General features: G+C 40.8%; 1 protein-coding gene across 2 annotated transcripts in view; it reads right to left on the reverse strand.

Annotated features, from left to right (window-relative positions):
• Positions 1-3,864: 3,864 nt before the first annotated feature.
• IAH1 (isoamyl acetate hydrolyzing esterase 1 (putative)) overlaps positions 3,865-26,059 on the reverse strand; it is a 483,285-nt gene continuing 461,090 nt past the window's right edge. For both annotated transcript variants that reach the window (XM_069605997.1, XM_069605998.1), the window contains one exon: positions 3,865-5,317. In XM_069605997.1, coding sequence (XP_069462098.1) covers positions 5,120-5,317 — 198 coding nt within the window. In that variant the 3' untranslated portion in view covers positions 3,865-5,119. The remainder of the gene's footprint in view (positions 5,318-26,059) is intronic.

Genomic DNA, 26,059 nt, shown 5'->3' on the forward strand with positions numbered 1-26,059 from the left:
CACCAACATGATGCGTAGTGAAGAGATGACAGTCTGGACTGGCCCGCCTAATCTTGTCTGCTGGACTCCTAGAAGTATTCTCCTGCAAGTGGAGAAAGGGATTTAGCCACCCGTGGACTTTAGTGATGGCCCCCCAACAGTTCTCGTTCTCTCCACTAATCACCTCCGATATGCCCTTTTGGTAACCTCACCTTATGTTTTTAAATGATGAGCTCTCCATCCTGCATGGCATGCAGGGGCGCGTAGATACCAGTTACTTCACTGGGTTGAAGGTACTGGAGGAGTTCGAGGAATATTAACTCCAGTGTCTATAAAGTTCAAAGAGTTCAATATGTCCGATGTTCACTCTTGTTCCATTCCCTCGTTAGGCTGCAGCTGGGTCCAAAAGAATTTTGCCTGGAGGCAGCTGATGGCGTTCAGGTAAGAGTCTGTATTACCAAACACTGTCCGGTAAAAGTTGCATGAGTTTAACTTGCTGTTTTCTCTCCCTTTATAGGTGCGGCATAGGAAGATGCGGCGAATTAAAGAATAATACCTCCGGTGGTAAAGCAGGTAAGCATATGGTGGCAAAGAGATTGTCCTTGTTGGTTTTCTCGGCTCACCTTGTTATTCCTTTTGTGTTCCCCTCAGGTGCTGGGTTTCGACGAAGAAAATGATGGAGGCAGCGCCGAGTCGAAAGATGCGGTGGACTGGCGAGTATAACGCGGCGCTGCTGCTGGCAAAGCGACGCGTGCTGAAATAAGGTCCTTTCCAGGCTCGGAGATGTGCTGGGTACGGAATCAGGTAAGGAATCAAATAATGTCTGATCTAATCCCTTCTCCTTTCTTTGCCTTTTGTCTAGCTCCGGATTCGAGGCGTTCCCCAGAACCACACCCGAGTGAAAAATAGTCCCTGTAATAAAATAGTCCCATCCAGGCCTCACGTTGGCTTGGACTCATTTGCAGCATGGTCTGCATAAGGTAAGTAAAGTCTATGAGCCTGGCGCCTAAGGCGCCAGGACTGAATCCAAACAGCCCCCCGCCGGGGCTGTTGGGGTTTTAATGAGTATCTGGATGCCTGCTCCCGGGGCTGATGGACTCGATCCGGATGCCCGGGGCTAGGCATCATGACAGCTTGAGAAGCTTGTGTCCCCTTCTCATCCTCAAAGAATTTGATAACGCAAATGTATAACATGCTATCTTCGTCTTTTATCCCTTGTGGGTAGCATATCAGTGACTGGCATAAAGATTTGGGTCGGTACTTCTCGGCGTGGAAATGGAGACATATTTGGGTCAGGTATCACAGAGCCTCTAAGTACATAAAGGAGAGCAACATTATAAAATGCAATACAGGAGGTACAAGATGCCAGAAAATGTGAAATACTTAATGCAAGACAAGATTGAGTTGGAGGATCTTTGGTGGAGCTGGAATTTTACAACATATTTGGTGATCTTGCCCTGAAGCTACACAAAAATTGTGATTTGTTTCTTGATCGTGAGCATCTAACTAAGGAGGCTTCTTTGCAAATTCTTAAAAATACCACTAGTCCTCCATAGCGGGTTTATTAGTTTACATATTCTACCTAAGAGAAATGCATTCACCCCATGGTGACTAGTGACAAAATATTTAACAGCGATTTCTGTAAAATTGTGCATGTCACCATAAACAAACTTTATAGTTGGTGCAATGGCGCCACCCGAAGGCCAGACATGCACAATGAAACTTTTATTTGACAATTACTGCAAAGTTTGTTTGCAATAAATGTCGAATAAAAGTTTCAAACATCTCCATACTCGCCAGCAAGGTCGAGTAGCATGCAAATGGTGCTCGCCTTTCATAGAATTTTATCACCAATGCGAGTGGACTAGTAGATTTTGCGAGCCCTGCCAACAGACACAATGGTGCGCCTGTAGAGCATGTCCATCAAAGATGTTTCCACTAGCCCATAAATAAGGAGACATGACCAGGGAATCCTTTCTGGCTCCTAGGCCTTTGGTGGCAAGCAGGTGGAAAAGTGGAAAAATCCCTTACATAGAGGAATGGTATTAAGTGATATGGATATAATGAATTAACAAATAAATATCACATGCCCAGAAAGTAGTCTAGAAAATGTATTTCTTCATTTTGGGCACTTTTTCTTTTTTTTAAATAGGTGAATATATATAATAGGAATGATACATGCCCAATGAGACTAAGGGCACTTTAACTATTGGATTTTTGATTAAAATGGCAATTAGTGGTCAGAATTTGAAAGAGATACAACGTAACACCATGAATAGTAACATAGCCAGCCGTGGGTGCTATATAATGCTGATTAATAATTCAGTATGACACATAGGATAAATGCCAACAACTGTTTCTCAAGTGCATTTTGTCACCCTTTTCTTGAATAAGTGGAGGTAGCGAGGGATACAGGGTGAGATGCAGATGTGTAGGGAAGGGGGAGGGTATTTATAAAGTGACAAGTGTGAAAGCTTGTGTACAGGGACCAAAGTGCACGTTTTGATTAACAGTAGGACCAGATATATCCTAAGGCAACAGCTCCACCTAGCGGAGCATTCTGTGCATTCGGAAAGTCTACTGCACAGGACTGCATGGAGAAACATAGATATCTTCTTTTATATTATTAAGATACACTGTTGTAGCAGAGGTATACAACATTGTTTACTGCACTTATTGTTCTGTACGTTTGGAGAATCTTCATTTACTTCCCTGTTGTACGTATACAAAGATCTAACAAAACAATCACATACAAAAAAGCTGCGAATCAGCCCCTTACGCTCTAAAATAATTAATAAAATACTCGGGTTTATACCCCATTGCGCTTTAACTTGCTTGTCAATCCGTTTAGAAAGGCATCCACGTGTTTCCAATCTACAATGTCTACGCAAACATTCACACAGTAATTGTACCCTGAGAAATCACACACTTTAACCTTTCTTTTTTAGTAATGATGACAGTAATAGCCAGAAAATGTCCAAATGTAACATAAACCGGTTTTGTGTTAGTTAAATGTCACTTCACCTCCTGGCTGCCAAAGGTATCGCAGGTGCCTCAATGGCCATACATAATATTTTACTAGTTGGTCTTGTTGGCTTTCACTACGTCATTTGCAAAGTGTTGATGCTTGTAATTCCAGACTAGGTATCACTACTCTTTGATTCTCGGCAAGGAACACTACAACACATCTCGAATGGACACAGCTGCTGCCTGTGGCTACTTAAAGCACTTTGTCTTTGACATAATTGTGCAATTTTTCCTGCTATATTCCCTTGTTTTGTATAAATACATCATCAATAGAAACAACTGCCCATTTTACGCTTCCTCTTTTAGTGTAATCATGGGTACATTCACAGACTTATTACCAATAATAATAATGTACAGGTCATAATGATCACATCTCAGACAGACAGAAAACACTTTCTGTGCAGACAGAGAGACAGATGTTCTGGTCTGCACTAGGTGAAAAGGTCTGAATAAGAACGCAGCGAGCATCTGAGAAGCGCATGCGCAGCATACCTTCATCTCTTCCCGCCCTCAACTCATCCATTATAAAGGCAAGATAGTTTGTTTTTGCTGAACCCTTCTCATGCAATCTTTTTGCAGACGATTGGGAACTTTGGAAACAGTGTCAAACAGGTTTGCAGCAGTTATGCCACTGTATAATCCAAGGTGAATTTAGAAACTGTTGAAAGCTATACACTTTCAATTCAAGAAAAAATGGCTTCAAAAGGAAATGCATTTGTGTCACACATCGTAGATTCTAACCCATAATAAATTACTTAAAAAGATGAATTAATTGCTTTGGAGAGTATATATGCCTGCCATTTGCGCTACGATGCAATGAACAAAAATAAAACTTGCTCTCAAAAGCAGGTACACAAATAAAGAAAAGACCTTCATTGGTTTTAATAGCAACAAATGCACATCTAAGATGAGTTGTAGATTATAAGTAACAAGAGATTCCGGTTAGCGACACAACATCTCTTGTCCCAGATGTTAGCCATCTTCCACCCAGAGCAAAAAGCAATCATGTAATTTATTTCAAATGCTCCCAATTTACGTAGTCGGAGGTCCAGTTACACAAACTGATGTATAGTTCACAAGTATCATGAGTAAACAGCTTCATCCAGAGAGGATGGACGAAACCCTCTCTTCCATATTTCCACTCTTAATGTTGCCTATGGACCCAACATTCTCTGTATGCTGAGTCCAGGCTCCAAGTAAAAAAATGAGTCCCTTTACTGACGTTTCTCTTTGCATACGTTTTTTTAAACGGGCAATCCATGATCAACAAAAAGCACGACTTTTCCATCATTGCAAAGATATAGCAGCAGTCTGGAAGAGATATTTTAGATCTCTGGGCGTAAACAATAAGTAAGACCAGTCTGGTGGAGATGGTCACAATATAAAAGCTGATAAACATTGCACATCATTCTTCAATGCCCCCATTTAACAATAAACCCAGAACACTAAATACACGACTGGCAAACTCAAATCTGTAGGGTATTTGATAGAATCCCTTACAGACACTTTAGATGTGCAATTTAAAAATAAGTAAAAGGCGCTAGAGTCACAAAAGGAAATCAAGTGCTCATTGCTCAACTTTCCCAGAACCTTTCTGAAACGCTCAGAGATTTAGGGACAGCAGAGTAATGTGCACTTCTATTCCCTTTTTCCTAAATCTACTGAATTTTGCTCATTATAATATACACAGAGTACAATTGTATGTATTTCAAGTAGCGTGTAGGATACAATTTGCATAGCTTAGGTAGTGTAGGTGCTTTGGGAGTGTGCTTTACTTTTTTATTTGCCAGTTTCGCTATACGCCTAGATATTCCGAATGGCAAAGCTTCAACTTGGTACGCATTCTAGTGATCTCACAGCATGCTTATTCCAGCCTTTCTCTGGGCACAGTATGCTTTTCTCAAATGCTCTAGGGCATATTTTGCAATTGCAAAGTCCACCAGTAGAGTTTCATATCAATAGATACTAACTAGTACATCACTCCATGCACATCTTGATATACATACAATTTAACTCTGGGTATTTTTCCAAAAGAACCTGTTGTGGTAGTGCCTTCCTTCATGGAGAAACAGTACATTGTCAAAAGAGAAGAAACAAACGGTACAATTTGGATTCAAATCTTTGTTTTGAACTCATAAGAGGTGTCAAGAAGGGTTGCTTCCGGGTGTAGAGGATCGATGTCGGCCCAGTAAGGAAGAACAATAGGCAAAGATGACACTTTCTTTTCCAGCAGTGGCCAAAGATTAGCAGCAACAAATTCATTACCCGTCACTGATAAGTGGAGGCCATCGGACAGGTAGCAGGAATAGTCCTATGTACAATTGGGGAAGAAAAATACAGTCAGCATTTGTTCCCAGAGCTATCCGCAATGAACGGCCAACAGTAGGGTCAACAATGACATGAAACTGGGAACATGGCACCCATATTGGAGCAAGAGCAATTGTTTTGCTGACTCACTCAATTTGCCAAATCCTTCTAGGAAACGTAGAGCCTTAAACCATACCAAGGAAGTCACTCGTCAATCCATTCACCCTTTCAAATGACAGACCCGTTACTAAATTACTAATCCTAAAAAGAAAAGAACCTCACCCCCCATACCCCCACAAACGAAAAAATATCAAAATATGTAGCGTTTAGATTGAAATCTCCTCCCATTTCCCTACACTCAGGTTTTGGACATGGGATGGTGACCTGTGTTTTGGGGTGGGGTGGCAAAGAAGACGCTTAGGTTACTGCCCTCGCACTACCTCTGCATGGCCTTCAACACTATACACCACTTAGAGCCTTCCTGACAGTGGAACACATCTCATAGGGCCCATAATAAGACTACAAACGAGCATCATTTGTGCTATTAAATATCACTTCATGTTGGATCCCTCCTGATTAAAAGTGCTGAAATAACAGGTAGCATTATCACCCAGTTTTATTTAATGATAGTCTATTTGTTGACCTTGCAGGGAAGAAGGGCTGCGAGTGGGAGTCCAGCTATTCACCCGGACAATACATCGAAAAATCAGGTTTCTGCACCATGAAACCAATTTATGGACATACTCTTGTTCTTGTCCAGAAACACCATCACCACAAGGTGGAGCCTGTTTCTCTATTTGGGGAAATGTGCTATTGCAATTATGTGGCCTGGAGCTCTCAAGGAGTTTGCAATAGATGCCAACCACCGATAGTGGATACACGGTCAGACCTCTTTGCACAATTTATCTGTGAGTCGGCTGCTGTCTATTTTGAATAAGGGTTTATCTTTTGTCCCAACTTCTAACACTAATCTCTTTGATGAAAAGGTCAACCTGCATCGCTTGTTGTGTAAGAACAGGTTAAAATATTTCTTTGAGATACAAACATTGGATGAGACTATGGTTACGATGGACGATAGACTGGAACCTAAACACAAAAGTACATTTGACCCCTCTATTCAAAATCCAGTACTGAATATGTTCAAATTAAAAGTTGAACAGGATTTATTAAAAATTAACTTTTCCACAAAAAAAACCTCATAATTTGAAGGATCAGCAATTTAGTGAAATAGAGTCTTTAGCAAGGAATGAAGAAATCACATTAAAACCTGCAGACAAGGGCGGGGCGATTGTTATCATGAATGCTTCATTTTATCATGAGAGTTGTAGTGAAATGTTTAAAGATACTTCTACATATGTACCATTGGATCAGTAACTCACGCCCAACATCAGAAAACTTATTGAAAAGATTGTGGATAATGCGCATGACAAAATTTGGATTATGGACAACACTAAAGCATTTCTAATTAGCAAATTTCCGATTATCCAGTTTTTTTACAGGCTACCAAAAATCCACAAAAATAAATTGAGACCACGATTAAGACCAATAGTGGCAGACACCGAAGGTATCCTAGATCCTCTGGCAACATATGTCGATAAAATCTTGCAACCACTTGTACAGGCTATACCGACATAGCTTACAAATACTGACTTTCTGAATTGTCTAAAAGAGATTACTTGTTTGTCATCCAAATGTATACTGTTTTCATTTGATGTGGCCAGCTTATATACTTCGATACCTCATAATGAGGGTATAGATGCCATTGAATGGATTCTATTGCAAGCTGATAATGTTAAATGTGAAAAAGTATTTATTATTGAGTGTATTACACTTATTTTGTACAACTTTTTTAGGTACAAAAGAAGATTTTATGCACAGGTATCGGGCACATCTATGGGGTCAGCGATGGCCCCTGCATATGCCAATATCTATATGTACCTATTTGAAAAAATTCATGTTCTAGACAATGTGAAATGGAATTCGAAGGTTTTGATCTGGGCACGATATATCGATCATATTTTCGGTATATGGTGTGGCACAAAAGCTGAACTACAACAGTTATTTGAGTACCTTAATAATGTACATTCATGTATTAAATTCACAATGGAATTGGGTGAGCCTAGGTTACACTTCCTAGATGTACAGCTGGACTATGATTAAAAGTCTCCTGTATAGTCAAATATTACGGTTGAAAAGAATGGTCTCTGACTATCCATCTTTCACTAAAGAATGTGCAGAATTATCTACTAAGTTTGCCAACAGGGGTTATCCAGAAGAGGTTCTTCAGGAAGCCACCGCTAGAGCAGAGAAAATATCTAAGGAACAGCTACTTACCCCAAAATCTAAAAAAGAGGCTAGATCTCTGTTGTATATTTTGAAATATTCCAGGCAAAGTTATCAAATCCCCAAATCATCCACAAAAATTGGTCAATTTTAAGCCATGACCCAATATTACTGAAACTTTTCCCTGAACCACCTATGATAGTATACAGACGTGGGAAGAATCTTCGTGACAAACTAGTCAAAGCAGAAAAGATTGGGAAAGATGAACAGACTACATTGACATCAAAAAAGAAGAGGACGTTCCCCTGTCTATCCTGCAGTCACTGTAATAATATACTTAAAGGTGACCACTTTAAACATCCACACACTGGCAGAACAGTTCAGATTAAGGATTTTGCAACATGTAGATCTACAGAAGTGGTGTATAGTATCAAATGTCGGGCAGACATCAAGATCAGCACGCGAGAGATGGACTAACCATAAATCAAATATTCGTTGTCAGAATTTGAAATCACCTATTGCAAGGCACTTTTTGGTGCAGAGACACTCTATAGCCCAGATTACATTCAATGTCTTTGAAGTTGTGAGAAGGTCACCGAGAGGGGGTGACTTTAAAAGCAGGTTGAGACAGAGAGAGATGTACTCGATCCATTTATTGGACACTGTGGAACCTAAAGAAATGAATGAAGAGTTTACACTGAATTGTTTCATTTGAAACCCAGTACATGGGGAGGAGCTGTTCTATTACCTTTATTCTCTACAGTAACATGTAGTGGAGGCATGAATTTGATCAGAGAAGGTTTATCTGTTGCAGAGTCGATTGAGTGAACCGGCTGATGTTCGTTTTTAGAACACAGATGGTGATGGGCCGGCTCTTTGGCTTCACCTCCATCCTTTTTTCTTTTTTTGTTTTCAGTAATTAAGGTTGAACCCATGTGTGAATTGATTCTGACTTTATTGGAGTTTTATTTACTTATGGGCTTTATTAGGTACATCTCTGCATTTTTTGTCTAGACCTATATGCCCTTTTGAGTAATTTGTAGTTGGAACTAGATTTGGGATGCGCTCCTCTCATGGGTTATACGGTAGGCTCTTTCCGAGCCTAGCACGCGTTCCAGTATGTCCTTAGCTTTGGACGTAGGGACGCTTTAAGTCATTGAATCAGGACCTCCACGTTATCGGTCACCTGATTTCGGGAGTTCTGGGAGTAGGAACTCTTACGCGAGTGCTGGCGTGGCACTAGGGAAGCGCTGCATAAGGTAAGATTTTTCGAATTGGCATATGTTGCCCTCAATATGTAACGGGAATGTTTAAGATGCCGTGCCCATGTTTGTATGGACGTTTTTTTACCCCTTGTGTATCAGAGTTGCAAATTAAGAGGAGATATACATTTGGCTAGCCCCTAATCTACACCTAGATCTCCAGGTAGATACGCATTTTGTTACCTACCTTTTACTTTGCTTAAATGGCTGTATACTTAGCCTCTCGGGTTAAGTGTTATTGTTGTTGTTACATCTCTGTAGAACCTCTGATGTGCTGGACACGCTCCTGCTGGACATTTAGAAGTATTTAGATGACCTATCTCATATGTGCAACCCTTTTGCACCTTCAAAGATTCCATAAACTGTGTGATACAGGTAGGGAGTAGCTTTGAGCATAGTTTTGACTTCACTGCCGGGACCATCTTTGGATGCGAGTCCTTACCCTTCTTTTCTTTACTGTTAGGTATTTAAACACAGCTACCACTATTTGAAGGTAAGGCACCCTTCCAGGTGCTTCTCATGTGGATCTCTATTCACCGTCACCCATCTTTATTTATAGATTTAACTCTTTTGCACTAGGTTTCACTTTTAATGGTGATCCTTTCCTGTCTGGGTCCCTTGTACCTTGGTTGGGATCCTCACTTTCCAGCTTGTCTGGATTTGGGAATGTGGCTAGTGCCCTCTACCACACCACCAGACCACCTATTTAAATGTATACACGTTAAGATTAGTGGACATGTAAACTGTGAGTTTTATGAATATGAAATGTATTGCTTTCTGTTATCCTACAGTTATCTGCTCCTGAGGAAGGGGGGTTTCGCCCGAAACGCGTTGAGCCTATCACATATACGTTTTTGAATTTGTAAAATAAATAAAAAATCTTTATTGGAAATTGATTATATCTCGCAATGTGGGATAAGTCTTTATTTTGATATATTTATTCGAGACATGTTTACTTTGATATATGCGAAAGCTTACACCAGATTCATTTGAATTTGTGTATTGAATTATTAGTAAAACACTAAAGATCATTTTTCTAAGAATTGGTTGGTTGTCTAGCATTTTTTGGTGTGCAGGGGACGGGAGTGTCTCAAGTTGTTGACACTCTTTTGCATTTCCAAAATTCTGAACCACCTGCACATCACTCCCAAGAAAGTGACCAAATTTGACCCGTCTAAAGAAGCACTCTGCCCAAAATGTGACGCCCCAGCAGCAAACTCGATACATATGTACTGGGAATGTCCACCAATTAGACAATATTGGGAAGAAGTAGCCTCCATCCTCAGTGACATACTGAACAGACACATACCAGCTACTCCATTGAAATATTTACTGGGGGATATAGATAAGGTGTCAGTCAAAACTCGTAGACTTTTTTCAGTGGCGGGCGCAGTGGCCAAGAGAAACATACTCAGGAATTGGAAAGGGAAATCTCCCCCTACTTCTCAAGCATGGCTAAGAGATCTAATGTATGTACATGAATGTGGGAAGAACTATGTTAAGGGTATATGAGCCACCTGCAGACCAAAAGACATTTGGGGGCCCCTCAGGAGGTATCTGAATACCACACAAGAGGAGTCGAACGTGGATGATAGCCGGTCAGAAGGCTAAAACCGGGTATCCAGAAATATTAATGTAATAACAATGTAATGTATCCAAATGTATGTGTATGGAACTCCGTATACCGTGTTTGCTGTTTTGTAATCTTCAGCTGAAAATATTAAAAAAAATATATCTGTCTACCTGTAATGTCTGCAGTGATAAGGGCTTTGTATAATTTAGAGAGGATCCCCTTTCTATTAACTCAGGAGTTCAAAACTCGTTCATACGGCTTAAGTTATCTAGAAAAGTGAGCATGCCACTTCTGGTCGGTTAGTATGGCCTTAAGTCTAAGGTAATCAAAGATGGTAATCCTGTCCTTCACTAAGACCTCCCCCACCTTCCCAAAAATCCCCATCCATGAACAGTTGGCCCGCCCTTACCACAACCGTACCAGGAAAGGACAATTGGGTCCCATCTTTTCAGGTCAGATTTTATGGCTTCCAGAAGGGGGTTAAAGTTGGCCTGTCTTTAATTAATTAGATCTCTTTTGAGGCCAACCCCTAAATATTTAATGGATGGTTTTTCACCCTCATACCCAGAAATCTTGTTCTGCAATCCAACTGGGAAGCACCCGCTCCAATAGGAATAAGACCGGATTTATCAATGTTTATTTTTAGGCTCGAGAATTGATCAAACCTCTCGATTTGGAGTTCAGGGAGAGAGCAACGGATGTCTGAGAGATAGCCCAAGATATCTTCAGGAAAGAGGGATGGTTTAAATTCTACCTCCCCACACGTTATCCCCCTAATGGATTAATTCGCTGTAATAGCGATAGCTCATGGCTCCATGAATAGGGCGTACAGCAGGGTCTATAAGGGACACTCCTGTCGTATACCTCTCGATAAGTGGAACAAATCAGAAATTACTCCATTGACCTGTACCCTTGCAGTCGGGGATCTGTATAATGCTGAAACCCAATCCCGAAAGTTATACCCCAAACACATTTTCTTGAGAACTTTCATCATATAAAGCCACTCAACCCGATCAAAGTCTATCCATCTATCTATCTATCTATCTATCTATCTATCTATCTATCTATCTATCTATCTATCTTAGCGCCATTCGCCCATAGGCCTCAAGGCACTAACAAGACAATAGACAACAAAAAACATAAAAAGGAGCAGAAATAAAGGGATAGAAAGGACCAGAGAAGAGGGTGATTTAGCCTGTGCATATGTCAAAAAGATGTGTTTTTCAACATTTCTTGAATTGAACGGTAGACACGCATCCCTTGAGATTAGGTGGTAGTGAGTTCCAGAGACTTGGTGCCCAGGCATTAAAGCTTGAGCCACCAATCTTTTTTAAGAGATATCGAGGTTGATGGAGTAGGATGCCTTTGTTAGAGTGTAACTCCCACCTGAAGGGAATCCACGAGACTTGTGATGAGATATATATAGGGGCCTCTCCTACCAAAAATGTGAACACCAGAATGGTGCCTTTAAACTGAACTCTTTGGCTGACTGAGAGCCAAAGAAACAAAGCAATTGGAGCTCTGGAGTCCTCTTTTTTTAGGGGGCTGAGTGGCAGAGAACTTGTGCGAACATGTATATAGAAACAGTGCCACAAGAACAGCTACCCGCCTACACACGTGCTAGGTGTGTCTAGTTGCAACAAGTGCTACCTGTCATGTCTTTTAATTGATAACGACAGAACCAATAGAGATAAACATCTTTTAATTTATGAATACAAAACACTCAATAAGATTTATGTTAAAAAAAGACAAAAAATGCATTTTGTTTATACATAACATCACATAAAAAACATATAGTGAAAGTCAATGTCTCCAACCAAAAACAATTTATTTGAGCTTGACACATTCCTCATATAATGGTGGTGTTTGTGAGGTTAGTAAGGATGTGAAATGAACATCTTGTTATTTCATGAAACCTCAGATTACAATTAACTAATCCTTGATTCTGTCGACACCATGAAGTGTGTTTCTGGGTCTTTGCAATATTTATTAGAACAAAATAAAACACTCTGTAGCCGGTTTAAAGATGCTATGAGATGTGTGCTGGACCCGTCTTCAGGACTTTGTACAGAAATACCCGAAATTGGATATCAAAGGTAGTTCATTGGTTGATGCCCTTCACAAATGGCAATCTAAAAACCAAAACGAAAAAACCGTGTTGGTGACATTATAAAAGAATCCAATCAGAGTGTGGTGTCTCTATTGGTGGGCACATGCAACAATTTTCACTAACCTTTCAAATACTTGGTTGACGTGTGTGGCCTCGTGTTAGGTATGAATGTGGACGAAATTCAGTTGTCCCGACTGTGAATTTTCACAGTTATTAAAGCTAGAGCAAAAACATTTTTTTAAAAGAACTTTAGAAGTTTGTATTTCCAAATCTTTATGACTTTATTCATTATATACACATATAGTCATTCATCTATTGCATCTTGATAATAAATCTGTTTATCATGTACAGGCCCCCAGGAAACACGGAGGGTATCCGTGTTCTTTTTGGCAAAAGGAACATCTTAATTTTAGCCGAAATGTATATTACAAAAAATGACACATATGCTTATTTGAACTGAATGTAACAATTGTGTAACAAACAATTAGTCCATGCTATTTTTTAAATGAATGTGTACCTTTCAGGAGAAGCGGACTTTGCTTTAATTAAGTTTCGGCCAACCACAAATTTATTAGCGCGTCCCTTATCCGATAATGGCAAACAGTAATGCTTGCCTAATCTGTCAATGCAAATGCTCAAGTTTAGCGGCTAGAAAAACATCTGAAAAGGCCTATTTACAGATGTTGTGCAGGCACAGTGTTGCATGTAGTTACCTTCGTAAAATGATGTTGGTAATCGATGACCGGCGCTGTTTCTTCTCGGGAGTCTCGAGTTGCCGGATGTGATCGCACTCGCGTTTTGAAAAACTGAACCCGCGTTGGGCTAGGGCTTTGTTTAAATGCGTCCGCCATCTTGGAATAAAAAATGGCGGGCGCAACTGAAAGAAGGGAACCCAGTGTGCAGAAAAAGAAGAATTTTCTACAACAGCCTGACTAAATGTGTCGGTCACATTAAAGTGAGCGGACACAGCCGAACAATGGCCTATTTCAAACACATGGAAGAAAAGCTTTTTTGCCAACTGTAATTTATTTGCAAATATATGAGCATATTTACTGAAGAAGTATTCGAGCCTGCATAATGGAAAAATGCTGACATGAATCGAATGCATTTATGCTCAGATGAGCAATTAAGTCAGCTATTTGTAATGATGTAAAAAAAATGTGAGTGTATCATGGATAATCATTAAGGAAGCAGTGGCTTCCAAAACAATACCGAATTGACGTTTTTGAAAAACTGGGCATATAATGGCCCAAGTCATGCATATTTTTCATATTTCCGTCATTTGTATGTGACCCTCCTGTGTTTTCATGTTTGAACGATGTAATAGACTGAAACAGTAAGGGCTGGAATGTGATGGCATATAGCAAGCGTGAGAGGGTTACTTATGCAGAAACAGGGTCCATTCAATTCCTATATTAAAAACATCATTTTACGAAGGTAACTACATGCAACACTGTGCCTGCACAACGTCTGTAAATAGGCCTTTTCAGATGTTTTTCTAGCCGCTAAACTTGAGCAATTGTATTGACAGATTGGGCAAGCATTACTGTTTGCCATTATCGGATAAGGGACGCGCTAATACATTCGCGGCTGGCCGAAGCTAATTAAAGCAAAGTCCGCTTCTCCTGAAAAGTACTCATTCATTTAAAAATAGCATGGACTAATTGTTTGTTACACAATTGTTACATTCAGTTCAAATAAGCAAACGTGTCATTTTTTGTAATATACATTTCGGCTAAAATTAAGATGTTCCTTTTGCCAAAAAGTACACGGATAAGCTCCTTGTTTCCTGGGGCCCTGTACATGATGAATAGATTTTTTATCAAGATGCAATAGATGAATGAATATATGTGCATATAATAAATAAAGTCATAAGGATTTGGAAATACAAACTTCTAAAGTTCTTTTAAAAAAATGTTTTTGCTCTAGCTTTAATAACTGTGAAAATTCACAGTCGGGACAACTGAATTTCATCCACATTCATACCTAACACGAGGCCACACACGTCGACCAAGTATTTGAAAGGTTAGTGAAAATTGTTGCATGTGCACACCAATAGAGGCACCACACTCTGATTGGATTCTTTTATCATGTCACCAACACGTTTTTTTCGTTTTGGTTTTTAGATTGCCATTTGTGAAGGGCATCAACCAATGAACTACCTTTGATATCCAATTTCGGGTATTTCTATACAAAGTCCTGAAGACGGGTCCAGCACACATCTCATAGCATCTTTAAACCGGCGACAGAGTGTTTTTTTCTGTTCTAATAAATATTGCTTAGACCCAGAAACACACTTCATGGTGTCGACAGAGTCAAGTATTAGTTAATTGTAATCCGAGGTTTCATGAAATAACAAGATGTTCATTTCACATCCTTACTAACCTCACAAACACCACCATTATATGATGAATGTGTCAAGCTCAAAGAAATTGTGTTCGGTTGGAAACATTGACTTTCACTATATGTTTTTTATGTGATGTTATGTATAAACAAAATGCATTTTTTGTCTTTTTTTAACATAAATCTTATTGAGTGTTTTGTATTCATAAATTAAAAGATGTTTATCTCTATTGGTTCTGTCGTTATCAATTAACAGACATGACATGTAGCACTTGTTGCAACTAGACACACCTAGCACGTGTGTAGGCGGGTAGCTGTTCTTGTGGCATTTTTTCTATATGACTGAGAGCCAATGCAATTCTTTGCACGACTCGGACACATGGGACCGACGACTGATACCACAGACAGCACGTCCTGCTCCATTTCGAATTACTTGCAGGCTTTACAGGTTTGCTTGAGAGGTTCCAACAAGCAGGCTATTGCAGAGGTCCAATTTTGAATTAACAATAGCCGCCGCGATCATAGCCCTGTTAGACTCTGATAGATAAGGACGAATCTGCCATAACAGGTGGCCGAAGTAGGAGCAAGAAGACTTGAAGTGGGAAACATGTTTTTAAAAGATAAATGAGAGTCGAAACCCACCACCAATGTATGACACAATCAGACACCTTAAAGTCATTACCCGCAATATAAAAGCTATTGTATGATGCATCCAGTTGATTTAGCTTGTGTGGGGTGCCTAAGATAAACAGCTCAGTTTTCTTGTTTTTTTAAAGCTAGAGAGTTCATGGCCATCCGGGACTGTATTGTCTTGAAAACTTAATTCACCCTAAGTCTGCATAATTAGCAAACTGTACCCCTAGAGAAGAGAGTAAATCACATAGGGGCCTGATTTAAACGTTAATCAAAAGTGGTGACTGGCAAGAGCCCTGAGGCACACCACAAAAAAGAGACGCCATTTGTGATTACGCGCTATCCTTGATTCAGATAATTTCTTGGACCTAGAACTGCATATGTGACCAAAAGGCTGCAGAGGTGATACAGCCAGCAACCTTGACTAGCCTATTGTGATCTCGGTTACCAACCCAACTTTGGGAAGCCTGAAGGGTCTTCCAATTGTAGCCAACAACAAAATAAAACAACACTTTCATGGAAAGTCCTACCATATCTTCACAAGGACCTTTCTGGGAGAGGTGCACTGTAGAGATGCACTGGACCCTGAAGTGATGAAGATTCCTCCTGAGACCCCCTGCGTGGCCCAGCGAAATAAATGGTATTCCAGAGAGGAAGTCCCAGGGAAACCCTTGTGGGGGAAAAAAACCCTGTGATGAGCTGCTAGGGAGCGCGGGTTGGCGCCCTCCTTCCCCCGGTGTTGAGTGTCGACACCTTGATTTCCGGTTCTCCAGAAGTTAATTCCTCGAGTCTGCCCAGCTGTGGGTGTAGTAAATAACAATAATTATCCTCGAAAGAGCTGATAGTATTTTACAACAAAGAAGGGGGGATCTAAAGAGTATATCAAGCCCTTACCCGATGTGAAAAAAAGATGTGCTTAATAACTGAAGAGGAAGAGATCCAAGCCCTCCGAATCTTGCAGTGCTGAAAGAGCTACAGTGAGAATGACCACATGGGAAGGTTTGAATAATTTCTGCAGACTATGTTAAGATGAAACCGAATAAAGAAATACCATAAAGGATTCCTAACCTGAACAAAATGAAAGCTTATAGAGCTTCAACCCGACAGGGTGAAAAGGATTCTGGGAATGGTAGTTCCTGCGGTCTAAGGCATTGACAATCCTCCCCCTACGAACGCCGTTTCCTGAATAGAAAAGACAAAGTCTGTCATGCATCTAAAACCAGCTGGTCGCAAGTGAAATAAATCAAGGAAGGATCCGAAGCCTACCATTTAACTGACGAAAAGGACTTGAAAATGGAATCAGCTGTGTGGCTGGAAACAAATGAATGCAGGCGAGGAAGGCACCGTAAATAGAAGTGCCGGTTTCTTCTAAAACAACAGAGGAAACGACAACAGCGAGATGAGTATGATAAGGATCAAAAGAGGAATGGAAAGGTTTAAGCAAGTGCCCTGAAGCGAACTCACGGAGCGTCTGCCAATCTCTGGTAGAGTAGCTACACGACGTGTTGTAGATCTTCATTTCTTTTAAAGTTTTCACTCCTACAGAGGTGGGCATGGCGTTGCTCTCCGGAAGCAACATTACTTCCATTGGGGATGTGGTTGAATCTAGAATGCTGCCGCGCCCTACCTGCTTCGCCATATTGAAATGGGTACCTGTACCCAAACCGTGCACAACACATGGTGTAATGGATGAAACCATTACACCTATCTGCCAAGAGAGCATGATCGACCAAGTCAAAGGCGGCTGATAGGTCTAAGAGAAGTAACAGTGCCAGGCCGTCCTTCTCAATTAAACCTGCTATGTTGGATTTAAGATCCAAAAGGGCAGTTTCGGTCCAGTGGTTCATACGGAACCCGGATTGTCCTGGGGAAAGGAGATTATTTGGTTCTACAAAGTTTTGATATTGTCTGTATGCCACCTTATCGTGTATTTTCAGCACAAAAGGGACATTTGTAATCAGCCTGAAGTTTCCAGGATCACTAGCATCTAAATTCTCTTTTTTTTTTTAACCAAAGGTGTAATCCATGCCTCTTTGATGTTATCTGGTATGGAGGCTTCATAGAAAGAGCGGTTGATACCCAAGGCGCAAGAGAGCTCACAAACTGTTAAAACAAGGCGGCTGGGAGGCTGTCCCCTTTGCTCAATGTTGGTTTCATCATAAGCACTATATCAGTCACTTCTCTTTCCGTACTTCATGAAAAGCGAAAAGGGGGACACAGAGCTAGTTGTATTACAGGTAGACTGGATCACATTTTCAGAAGTTTGGAGAGAATTAAGTTGATTCACTATACATTGTTGGTGCAAGTGAATTTTCTGAACAAAGCTGCCATGGATCATCTTACTCCAATTGTTATCAACAAGGGCAGCATATTCAACAATTAAAGTCTACAAAAAGCAAGATTGTATACAACAATATATTAGTATTTGTTTAGTACAACTTGTGTTAATCAAATATATCAATTCGAAAAATCACGATTGTTATTTTTAAAGAATTAGTATCTTTTTTTTGTAACAAAACATCCTGACATTTGTTTAGTGACCCCATTGTGACTCATCACTAGAAGAGCAGATATTAATGTGGAGCGGTATTAAATTAAACGTGAGTATTGAAAAAAATAATATCAGGTATCTATGAAGAAAATATTTGATACGTGCCAGAAGTGGCCCGGTCCGTCTAACTCTTGCGCTCAATGCGGGGAAGAAAAGGGTTATGTATTTATAGAGAGGAAAGATATAAGAGAAAATCAAGCATGAATGTGCAATCTAAACAGGCATAAATGTGAAATGGAAAATCATTATCTTACCGAAATAAATTTTCCCAAAAAAAGCAAAAGTTGCTGGATATGACAGTTGGAATTAGCCGGATGTGCTCCAGACGTTCAACCAGGTAAGTGATGTAGGTGTCTTAAATGTAAGTAACCTAATATCTACAAAAGGAGGAATGTATGACAAGGGATTTAGTATACTCAAAGTATCTAGGCGTAAGCCTAATAGTATTTGCTGTAAAGAGTACTTACTAGATCATCACCGGCGAGTAGGGAAGCGTCCGAATGCAGTCAGGTGCCGCGATCGAGTGAGCAATTTGATACACGGCCGTTCTGGTTCTCTGTGGTGTACCCCCTTTGATCCACCCTTAGGCTCTTAACCAATGGCAGTTCCCGATCTTTTGCATCATTTTAATTCATTATATTATTTCGGCACTTATTTCCCTATCTACCCTCATGTTTCTCAAAAAGGGCATTATGTTTATCAATAATGGCATTATCCGTTCCTCCATTCATTTAAATAATTCGACACTTACATCTTTCTTGGCATTGTTTACGTTTGTTCACGCATGCATGAGTGACGTCACGACATTGTCTGACGTCTCTGGCGCATGCGTGTATGACGTCATAGCCGCCATTTGTATAAATACACGGCCGTGTATCAACTTGCTCACTCAATCGCGGCTTCTGACCGCATTCGGACGCTTCCCTACTCGCCTGTGATGATCTAGTAAGTACTCTTTACAGCAAATACTATTAGGCTTACGCCTAGATACTTTGAGTATACTAAATCCCTTGTCATACATTCCTCCTTTTGTAGATATTAGGTTACTTACATTTAAGACACCTACATCACTTACCTGGTTGAACGTCTGGAGCAAATCCGGCTAATTCCAACTGTCATATCCAGCAACTTTTGCTTTTTTTGGGAAAATGTATTTCGGTAAGATAATGATTTTCCATTTCACATTTATGCCTGTTTAGATTGCACATCATGCTTGATTTTCTCTTATATATTTCCTCTCTATAAATACATAACCCTTTTCTTCCCCGCATTGAGCGCAAGAGTTAGACGGACCGGGCCACTTCTGGCACGTATCAAATATTTTCTTCATAGATACCTGATATTTTTTTCAATACTCACGTTCAATTTAATACCGCTCCACATTAATATCTGCTTTTCTAGTGATGTCACAATGGGGTCACTAAACAAGTGTCAGGATGTTTTGTTACAAAAAAAGATACTAATTCTTTAAAAATAACAATCGTGATTTTTCAAATTGATGTTATATTTGATTAACACAAGTTGTACTAAACAAATACTAATATATTGTTGTATACAATCTTTCTTTTTGTAGACTTTAATTGTTGAATATGCGGCCCCTGATGAAGAGTGTACACAACTCAAAACGCGTTGGGCATATCAAGATGCAAATAAAAAGCAAAAATTGTTTTTTATAAACACAAACTCTCTATTGAACTCTTTATTGAAATTGTACTCACGTGAGATTTCAAGTGATCATAATTACTTAAATCTCGATACTTAATCTCCATTAGGCCATCTCTGGCCTTTCAGAAAGTGTGCAGGGGACGTAGCTATCCTCACTGGATTCCTCTCTTGTTCTCTGTATATATCCAGCCTAGATACCAAGGCTGTGTTTTTCTCCCCCGCACCTTGAACAATTTACCATAATGTTTATTTCTCTGATTACCTTTCATTGAACTACACTTATTTTGGTGTGCAAGTGTGTTTACCTGTGTTGGTTTCCAATTGTTATCAACCACAGGAAGTGATTCCACCAGACTGCCTTTTAGTTCTTGAAGAACTACAAACAACTCCCTGGGTTTAGATTTTGCCGCCTCAATTTTGGCATTAAATTTATTTTCTTGGCCTTGAACAAAATGTTCTTAAAGACCTTCACGCTGGCTTTATAGGAGAGAAGTGATGCATTGGTTGGATGTTTGCGCCAAAAAACGCTCAGCTTTACATTTTGCGGTCCTGGCATATAACACCTCTGGTGAGAACCATAGATTATGTGTCCATTTTTTTTACTTGATTGTTTCAATGGAGCCAAGGATTTATATGTCTGATCGACAGCATTCCTAAAATGAGAAAGGAAATCAGCAAGAGAAATATCTCTTTCCAAAGATGGTAGTAGAGGCAGGGTTGCAGAAGGAAAGACCTCAGAGGTGACCTTCCTTGAGTTCCTAATAAGAGTAGGTTGTTTAATTGGCTGGGGATATTTCATAACACAGGAGGAGAGAGGAAGCTCAAAGACAAGATGGTAATTATCTGACCATATGCAGGCTGGTGCATTAGTTGATAATATCTCCTGATTTCTGGACAGAATCCAATCAAGGGTGTTACCGCCAGAATGTGTAGCTATTTTTACATGTTGTTTAAAGGCAACCATTTATAGTGTACTTAATAAGGACGCTTCATGATGGTCCAAGGGATCATTAGCCCATAGATTAACATCTCCAAAAATCAGCAGAGGCGAATGAGATTTGGAGCTAAGGCCAATCAGGGATAAAAGTTGTTCTTCAAACATGAAGGTCACTATAGGTGGTCGATACAGTTTCAGAATACTAAGAGTGCTAACTGGATTGATATTCAGTTTGAGTAACATGGAATTTTGTCTGAGATACAGAAATTAAGATTTTTACAAAAAAATCATAGCCCCCTCCCACTCTTCCTCCTTCACGATCAAAATGCAAAATCTCATAGCCCTTAGGAAAGGCTAATTAAATATCGTAAAGAGCAGCCTTATGAAGCCATGTTTCAGTTATGGCCACAAAGTCTACATTTAATTCAATAATTTAGTCAGCCAGTTCGACTGCATGATGTTAGGCAAGAATTGATGTAGTAAGCCTGTGGGAGACTACACAACAGTTGTCCTCTTGGTATTAGGTAACCCACCTTTTGGCATAGCCCTGTACTATACAAGTTGGCAGTGTGACTGAGCAGAGGGGTAAATGTGAGCTGTAGAGCTGTAGCAATGAAATTCGCATATACAAGTAACCCAGTAACCAAGTAACACTTACACTCAAGGTTTTAGTTATAAATAGTTATTTATTGAACATCAGTTTTTAAATAAACATTCTTTAAAAAGGACAATATGAGTAACAATCAAAAAACTTCAATATACTGTTCCAGAATCAACACAAAGCTAGTAGATACTCTTTAGAGATGTTTTTTACACACTTCCTACCCCCTGAGGTGACTTCACTAACTAGACAATAATGGCATTTATATATCACTAGTACAATTTGTAGATTCTGAGGTTTGCAGAAAGGAAAGGTTAAGGGAAGGAAAAAAGTTAAACAGGTTCTCAGAGCATGTTGTTAGGCAGAATCCTGTGCAGTGCCCTTAGGGACCACTACACAAAATTAAGACTACAAGTGGCAATACAAGTTCACCTTTGGTACAAGCCTGTACTACACTGTTAGAGTGGTAGCAGTAGCGGAGCAGCCAGACTTATCTCAAGAGCAAATGAGCAGTAGTAGAGATTACACAAAGGACTACAATTACTGTGACTCAAGCAAACACTGACTCAAGGTTTTTGGTTGAAAAGTACATTTATTCTTAGACCATCTGTTCGTAAAACACTTCACTTCTATTACTTTAAAATCACACGAAAAATACACGAAAAATACACTACACATAACCACTTCACTCTATTCAGCACAATTCAATGTAAGTACCCTTGGTTTTGACAGGCCGGTGTTGGGAAACAAAGACGTTACCGGGGGAACAGATGCAATCACTTTTTGACAGTAATGACAGTTCGGTCTTACTAAAGATTCACGTACCCACGGAAAGAAATGTCACCGGAGTTAAAACGCACTTAGCAAATGAATCAACACAAGAGTTGGGAGTAAAAATCATAGGCAATACTTTTGTCAAGGCAGACGGAATCAGAGGACACTTTACTACAAGTGAATAAAAGCCAATAGGCCTGCGCCAGTGTCAAGTGGAACAGGGTTCCTGTTGTCGAGGATCACACGGTTATTACAGTTCCTGATTCGAGAATGCCAGGAGTACTTGGATATTGTCAAAATAGGAAGCAAAAGTTATAAGAGGGAAGGAAGATGAGGACAAGCCTTTAGTGAGGAGAAAGGGGTTCACCCCAGTTCCTCAAAGTCAGACACAGCACCTTATTCAAGTGAAGAAGAGCTGGTGCTATGGCAATTGCTCCTGGTAGTTCCTGCAGACTCACAGTTCCTGTGGCTTCAATCGTGGGGACAAGAAGGAGGACGTTTGGAGCGATCTGCACTACCCAGGGATGAGGCCAGCAGCAGCAAAAGCAACGGTGAATAAAAGGTGCGCTCCTTTAAAAACAGGAGAGGCTCTTCAGATGGCTATCCGGACCACTACAGCTGTGTGCAGCAATTTCGACCAAGAGGAGGATTCTCTGCCTGTGGAAGATGAGCTGGTTGATCCCACCAGGCTCAAGGGAAGAAGACTCCGGACTGGATCTTCTCTTGTCGTTGAAGGGTAGATAACTCAGGACTACAGCAGGGCTTCACCGGGACTCGGTAGTTGCAGCAGCCGTCTTCTTCTGTGCTTCTCTTTGGTTCCTTGCAGTTCCAGTGGCGACTGACTTCCAGCCCAAGAGTCCTGCCTTTTATGCGAAAATCCCCCATTCACACAGCCTGGCTGTCAATCACACAGCAGGGGGGTTGTCCAGCCCGGACAACCCCCTCAGCCAATCACGGTAAAGTGTGACTTGGGTTTCCAAGATACCCTGTGCAGGGGGTGACTACCACATTCAGCCCACCTAGACACCCAGGTGCCAAAAGGAGGGCTTCTTGAGAGAAGCCCGCCAAAAGACGGTGAACAAAGAAGGCAAAACTGGTTTGCCGCGCAAAGTAAAACACAAGAAGCACTTTAACAAAAAGAAATGGCGAATAAACCCGACCGGAGCCAAAAGAAAGAGTGTTTGGTCAAGTGGGTTTATAATCGCGGTAGAAAAGTTAGGGTAGATACCACTGCCACCAGCCAAGTCTAAATGTTAAAAGAGCAAAACAAATCTCAGAGAGGCACAGACAAAAAGGGATAGGAGTTAACCTTTTCCGGTACTCCATGTGAGATGGGGAGTACCGAGTCTGTAGTTTTAAATGACTATGTAAAGTAAATGGCAACTTTACCTGTTTTCTGGGGGACAGTAGTCAGCCCCAGAAAACTGAGCCAGTGGGAAGTCTCAAAGACAACCCTGTGTCACTGCACTGAAGGTGCTGTGTAACACACATAAAAGTGGGGCTCATGGAGTGGTGTCCTCCACTCGACCCGTGACCGTATTTTTTCTATGTCCATTATTTTGTTTTTTTAAAATTTTATTTAGATTTTGGTATTACAATTACAGGCACCAACATGTTATGTCCCAATAATCGCTATTTTGTTGATTTATACGGGCCATGGCCGGTTTTACATTGTTGTTCGTGACCACCTGCATCTCACAGATGCGAGGCGGTCACGTGCCTAACAAAAGAGCCGTCGTCTAGGCAACAGCTCCACACGGCAGTCTGAGACACTGCCCTGCAGCTGCACGAAGGAGGATCTGTTCGCTCTGTGTGCTGCAAGGTGAGAATCTGACCACAACGCTTTCCCCTTGCTACACATTAATGCTTCTAATGACACAGCATCTAATTGGATTTTTTATGACCTGCAGATCTGTTCCCTTGTGAACACGAGTGGATTCACTCCATTCCTCCACGAATAACGTTATCTACGACCCACTGCTAAGTGGGCATGAACGTTGGACGTTCTGTTTTTCACCATTGGCCACACCTATGCGGTAAAACCACGCCTGATACGTCTTGGTTTCACTCGCTTACATTACAAACCATTCATTGTGCTTTCCTTTTTGTCTTCTATATTTACCCCTTATGAAACATCTACTGATTGGTATGTTCTTCTTTTTTTATTATTCTTTTCATTAATGCATTTTTCTCATCAATGCGTGTTTGATTTTATTTTTAACATTATGTGAACGCATTATGATACATATTTACATTTATTACTTGTATAACTAGACTTGCCCTGATAAAGGAAATGTTTTCCGAAATGCATTGGCTTATTTAGTCTATTAAATATGGATTGTGGCAACTGCTTCCTCACTAAGGATTATTAGTGATAGCTTTACATTTGAATTACTTTGGATAAATCATTATTTTGATATAAACCAAACAGACTCATCTCTCTATTTTTAAGAAATAAAACTATGGATACCTGAACACATTGTCCTGAACCAGAAATAATTACGTGCCCAAGGTGGGCCCAAATGAGAGCGGTTGTGTGACCCAGTACTATTACTAGGTCTCTAGCTTGTGTTGTAACTATAAGTCCGGGTGTCTCCAGACTTGTCACAGCCAGCTCCTCCTTAACTGGATGTATTTTTTTGAACATTTAATTCTGACTTTATACCTACTTGAACATGTTGAACATTTCGAACACTCTGTGGTGCCCACTCTCCTCTCCGTTTGTGGTGTCCTCCAGAGCCCACGATCACACAAACAGTAAAAATACACATGGCAAAACACATGTAAGAGTGGGGAAAAGGCTCACACTCTTACCAAGTGGAAAAAGTAAACTCCAGAAATCCAGCAAAGCTGCTGGGGGACTCACTAGGTGAGGGAAATTAACCATAGAATGAGAATTCTCCCTAACACATGTGAGCACTTAAATCTTCCAATGAAGTCTAGACAAAAACCTTTCCCAGAAATAATAGTTAAAAACCAAGTCACCTCTGAAGGACAGTAAATATAAAAGTCAAGGATAGCCAAAGTCAATTCGAGCACAGCCTACGGAGCTGAGGCCCTTCTTAGATAACAAAGTCTTGCACAAAGTTAGAGAGTTTGTTGAAGAAAAATCACTGTAGTGTCAAAAGCTGTTACACTTGTGACAGGTAGAGCTGAAATCAACTCTAGCAATGTAGCTACTGCAAGTCTCAACTGAGAAGAGCAAAGCTAAAGACACTAAGGTAAGTACCTTTGGTTAGAAGAAGAGTGGTCCAGCTGGCTTTTGTCTGGTTGCAGTGATGCAGATCCTGGGTTCCTGGGTCTCAGTCGTGGGGACAAGAGGGAGGAAGTCTGGAGGACTCCTGCATCAGCAATTCAGAGGTCAGCGGCAGCTACTGGTTCTTTTCAGATCAGCAGCACTTCGTGGTTTCAGCGCTCGGTAAACAGCACCACTGCGGATCTTGGATACCGGTTGGGCTTCCTTCACTCATTGTGTCCTGCACTCTGGTGAGGGGACTTGAGCTCTGGTCGTCCTGCTTCAGGGGGATCGTGGGGAGACTCCTGAGCTTATGGCCGGATTGCAGACGTTGCACTCGACTACGGATTTCTCGACCCCTGGCACTCAGTTCCTGGCACAGCAAAGAAGTAGAGCCAGTCGGGGAAGATGGTCCAGTGGAGTTTGTCTCGGGGTTAGGTGGTCCCACTAACCCAATGGAAGAAATCGTCCCTTCCGGAGCTTCTCTTGTCGATCAGAAAAAGAAGTTTCAGCACAGCAGCAGGGCTTTACCAGGTAATTCAAAGGCCCAGGAGGATGCAGCAAGCATCATTCATGGTTTCTTCGTTGGGTGTTCTTCCCAGTGGTCAACTCTGCCTCTAGTCCCAAAACCCTCGCCTTTTAAGCAGGTTTCTCCCATTCATGCACAGCCAACTGTCACTCAAACAGCAGGGTGGCTGCCCTGAAGGGCCAGCCAGCCAGCCAATCAGAACTGGGTGCATTCAGGCATTCCTAAAGTCAAAGGACGGGGGAGTTTCGGG

The sequence above is a fragment of the Ambystoma mexicanum genome, chromosome 4p, assembly GCF_040938575.1.
Source record: "Ambystoma mexicanum isolate Mex_15411 chromosome 4p, UKY_AmexF1_1, whole genome shotgun sequence".
NCBI classification, from domain to species: domain Eukaryota; kingdom Metazoa; phylum Chordata; class Amphibia; order Caudata; family Ambystomatidae; genus Ambystoma; species Ambystoma mexicanum.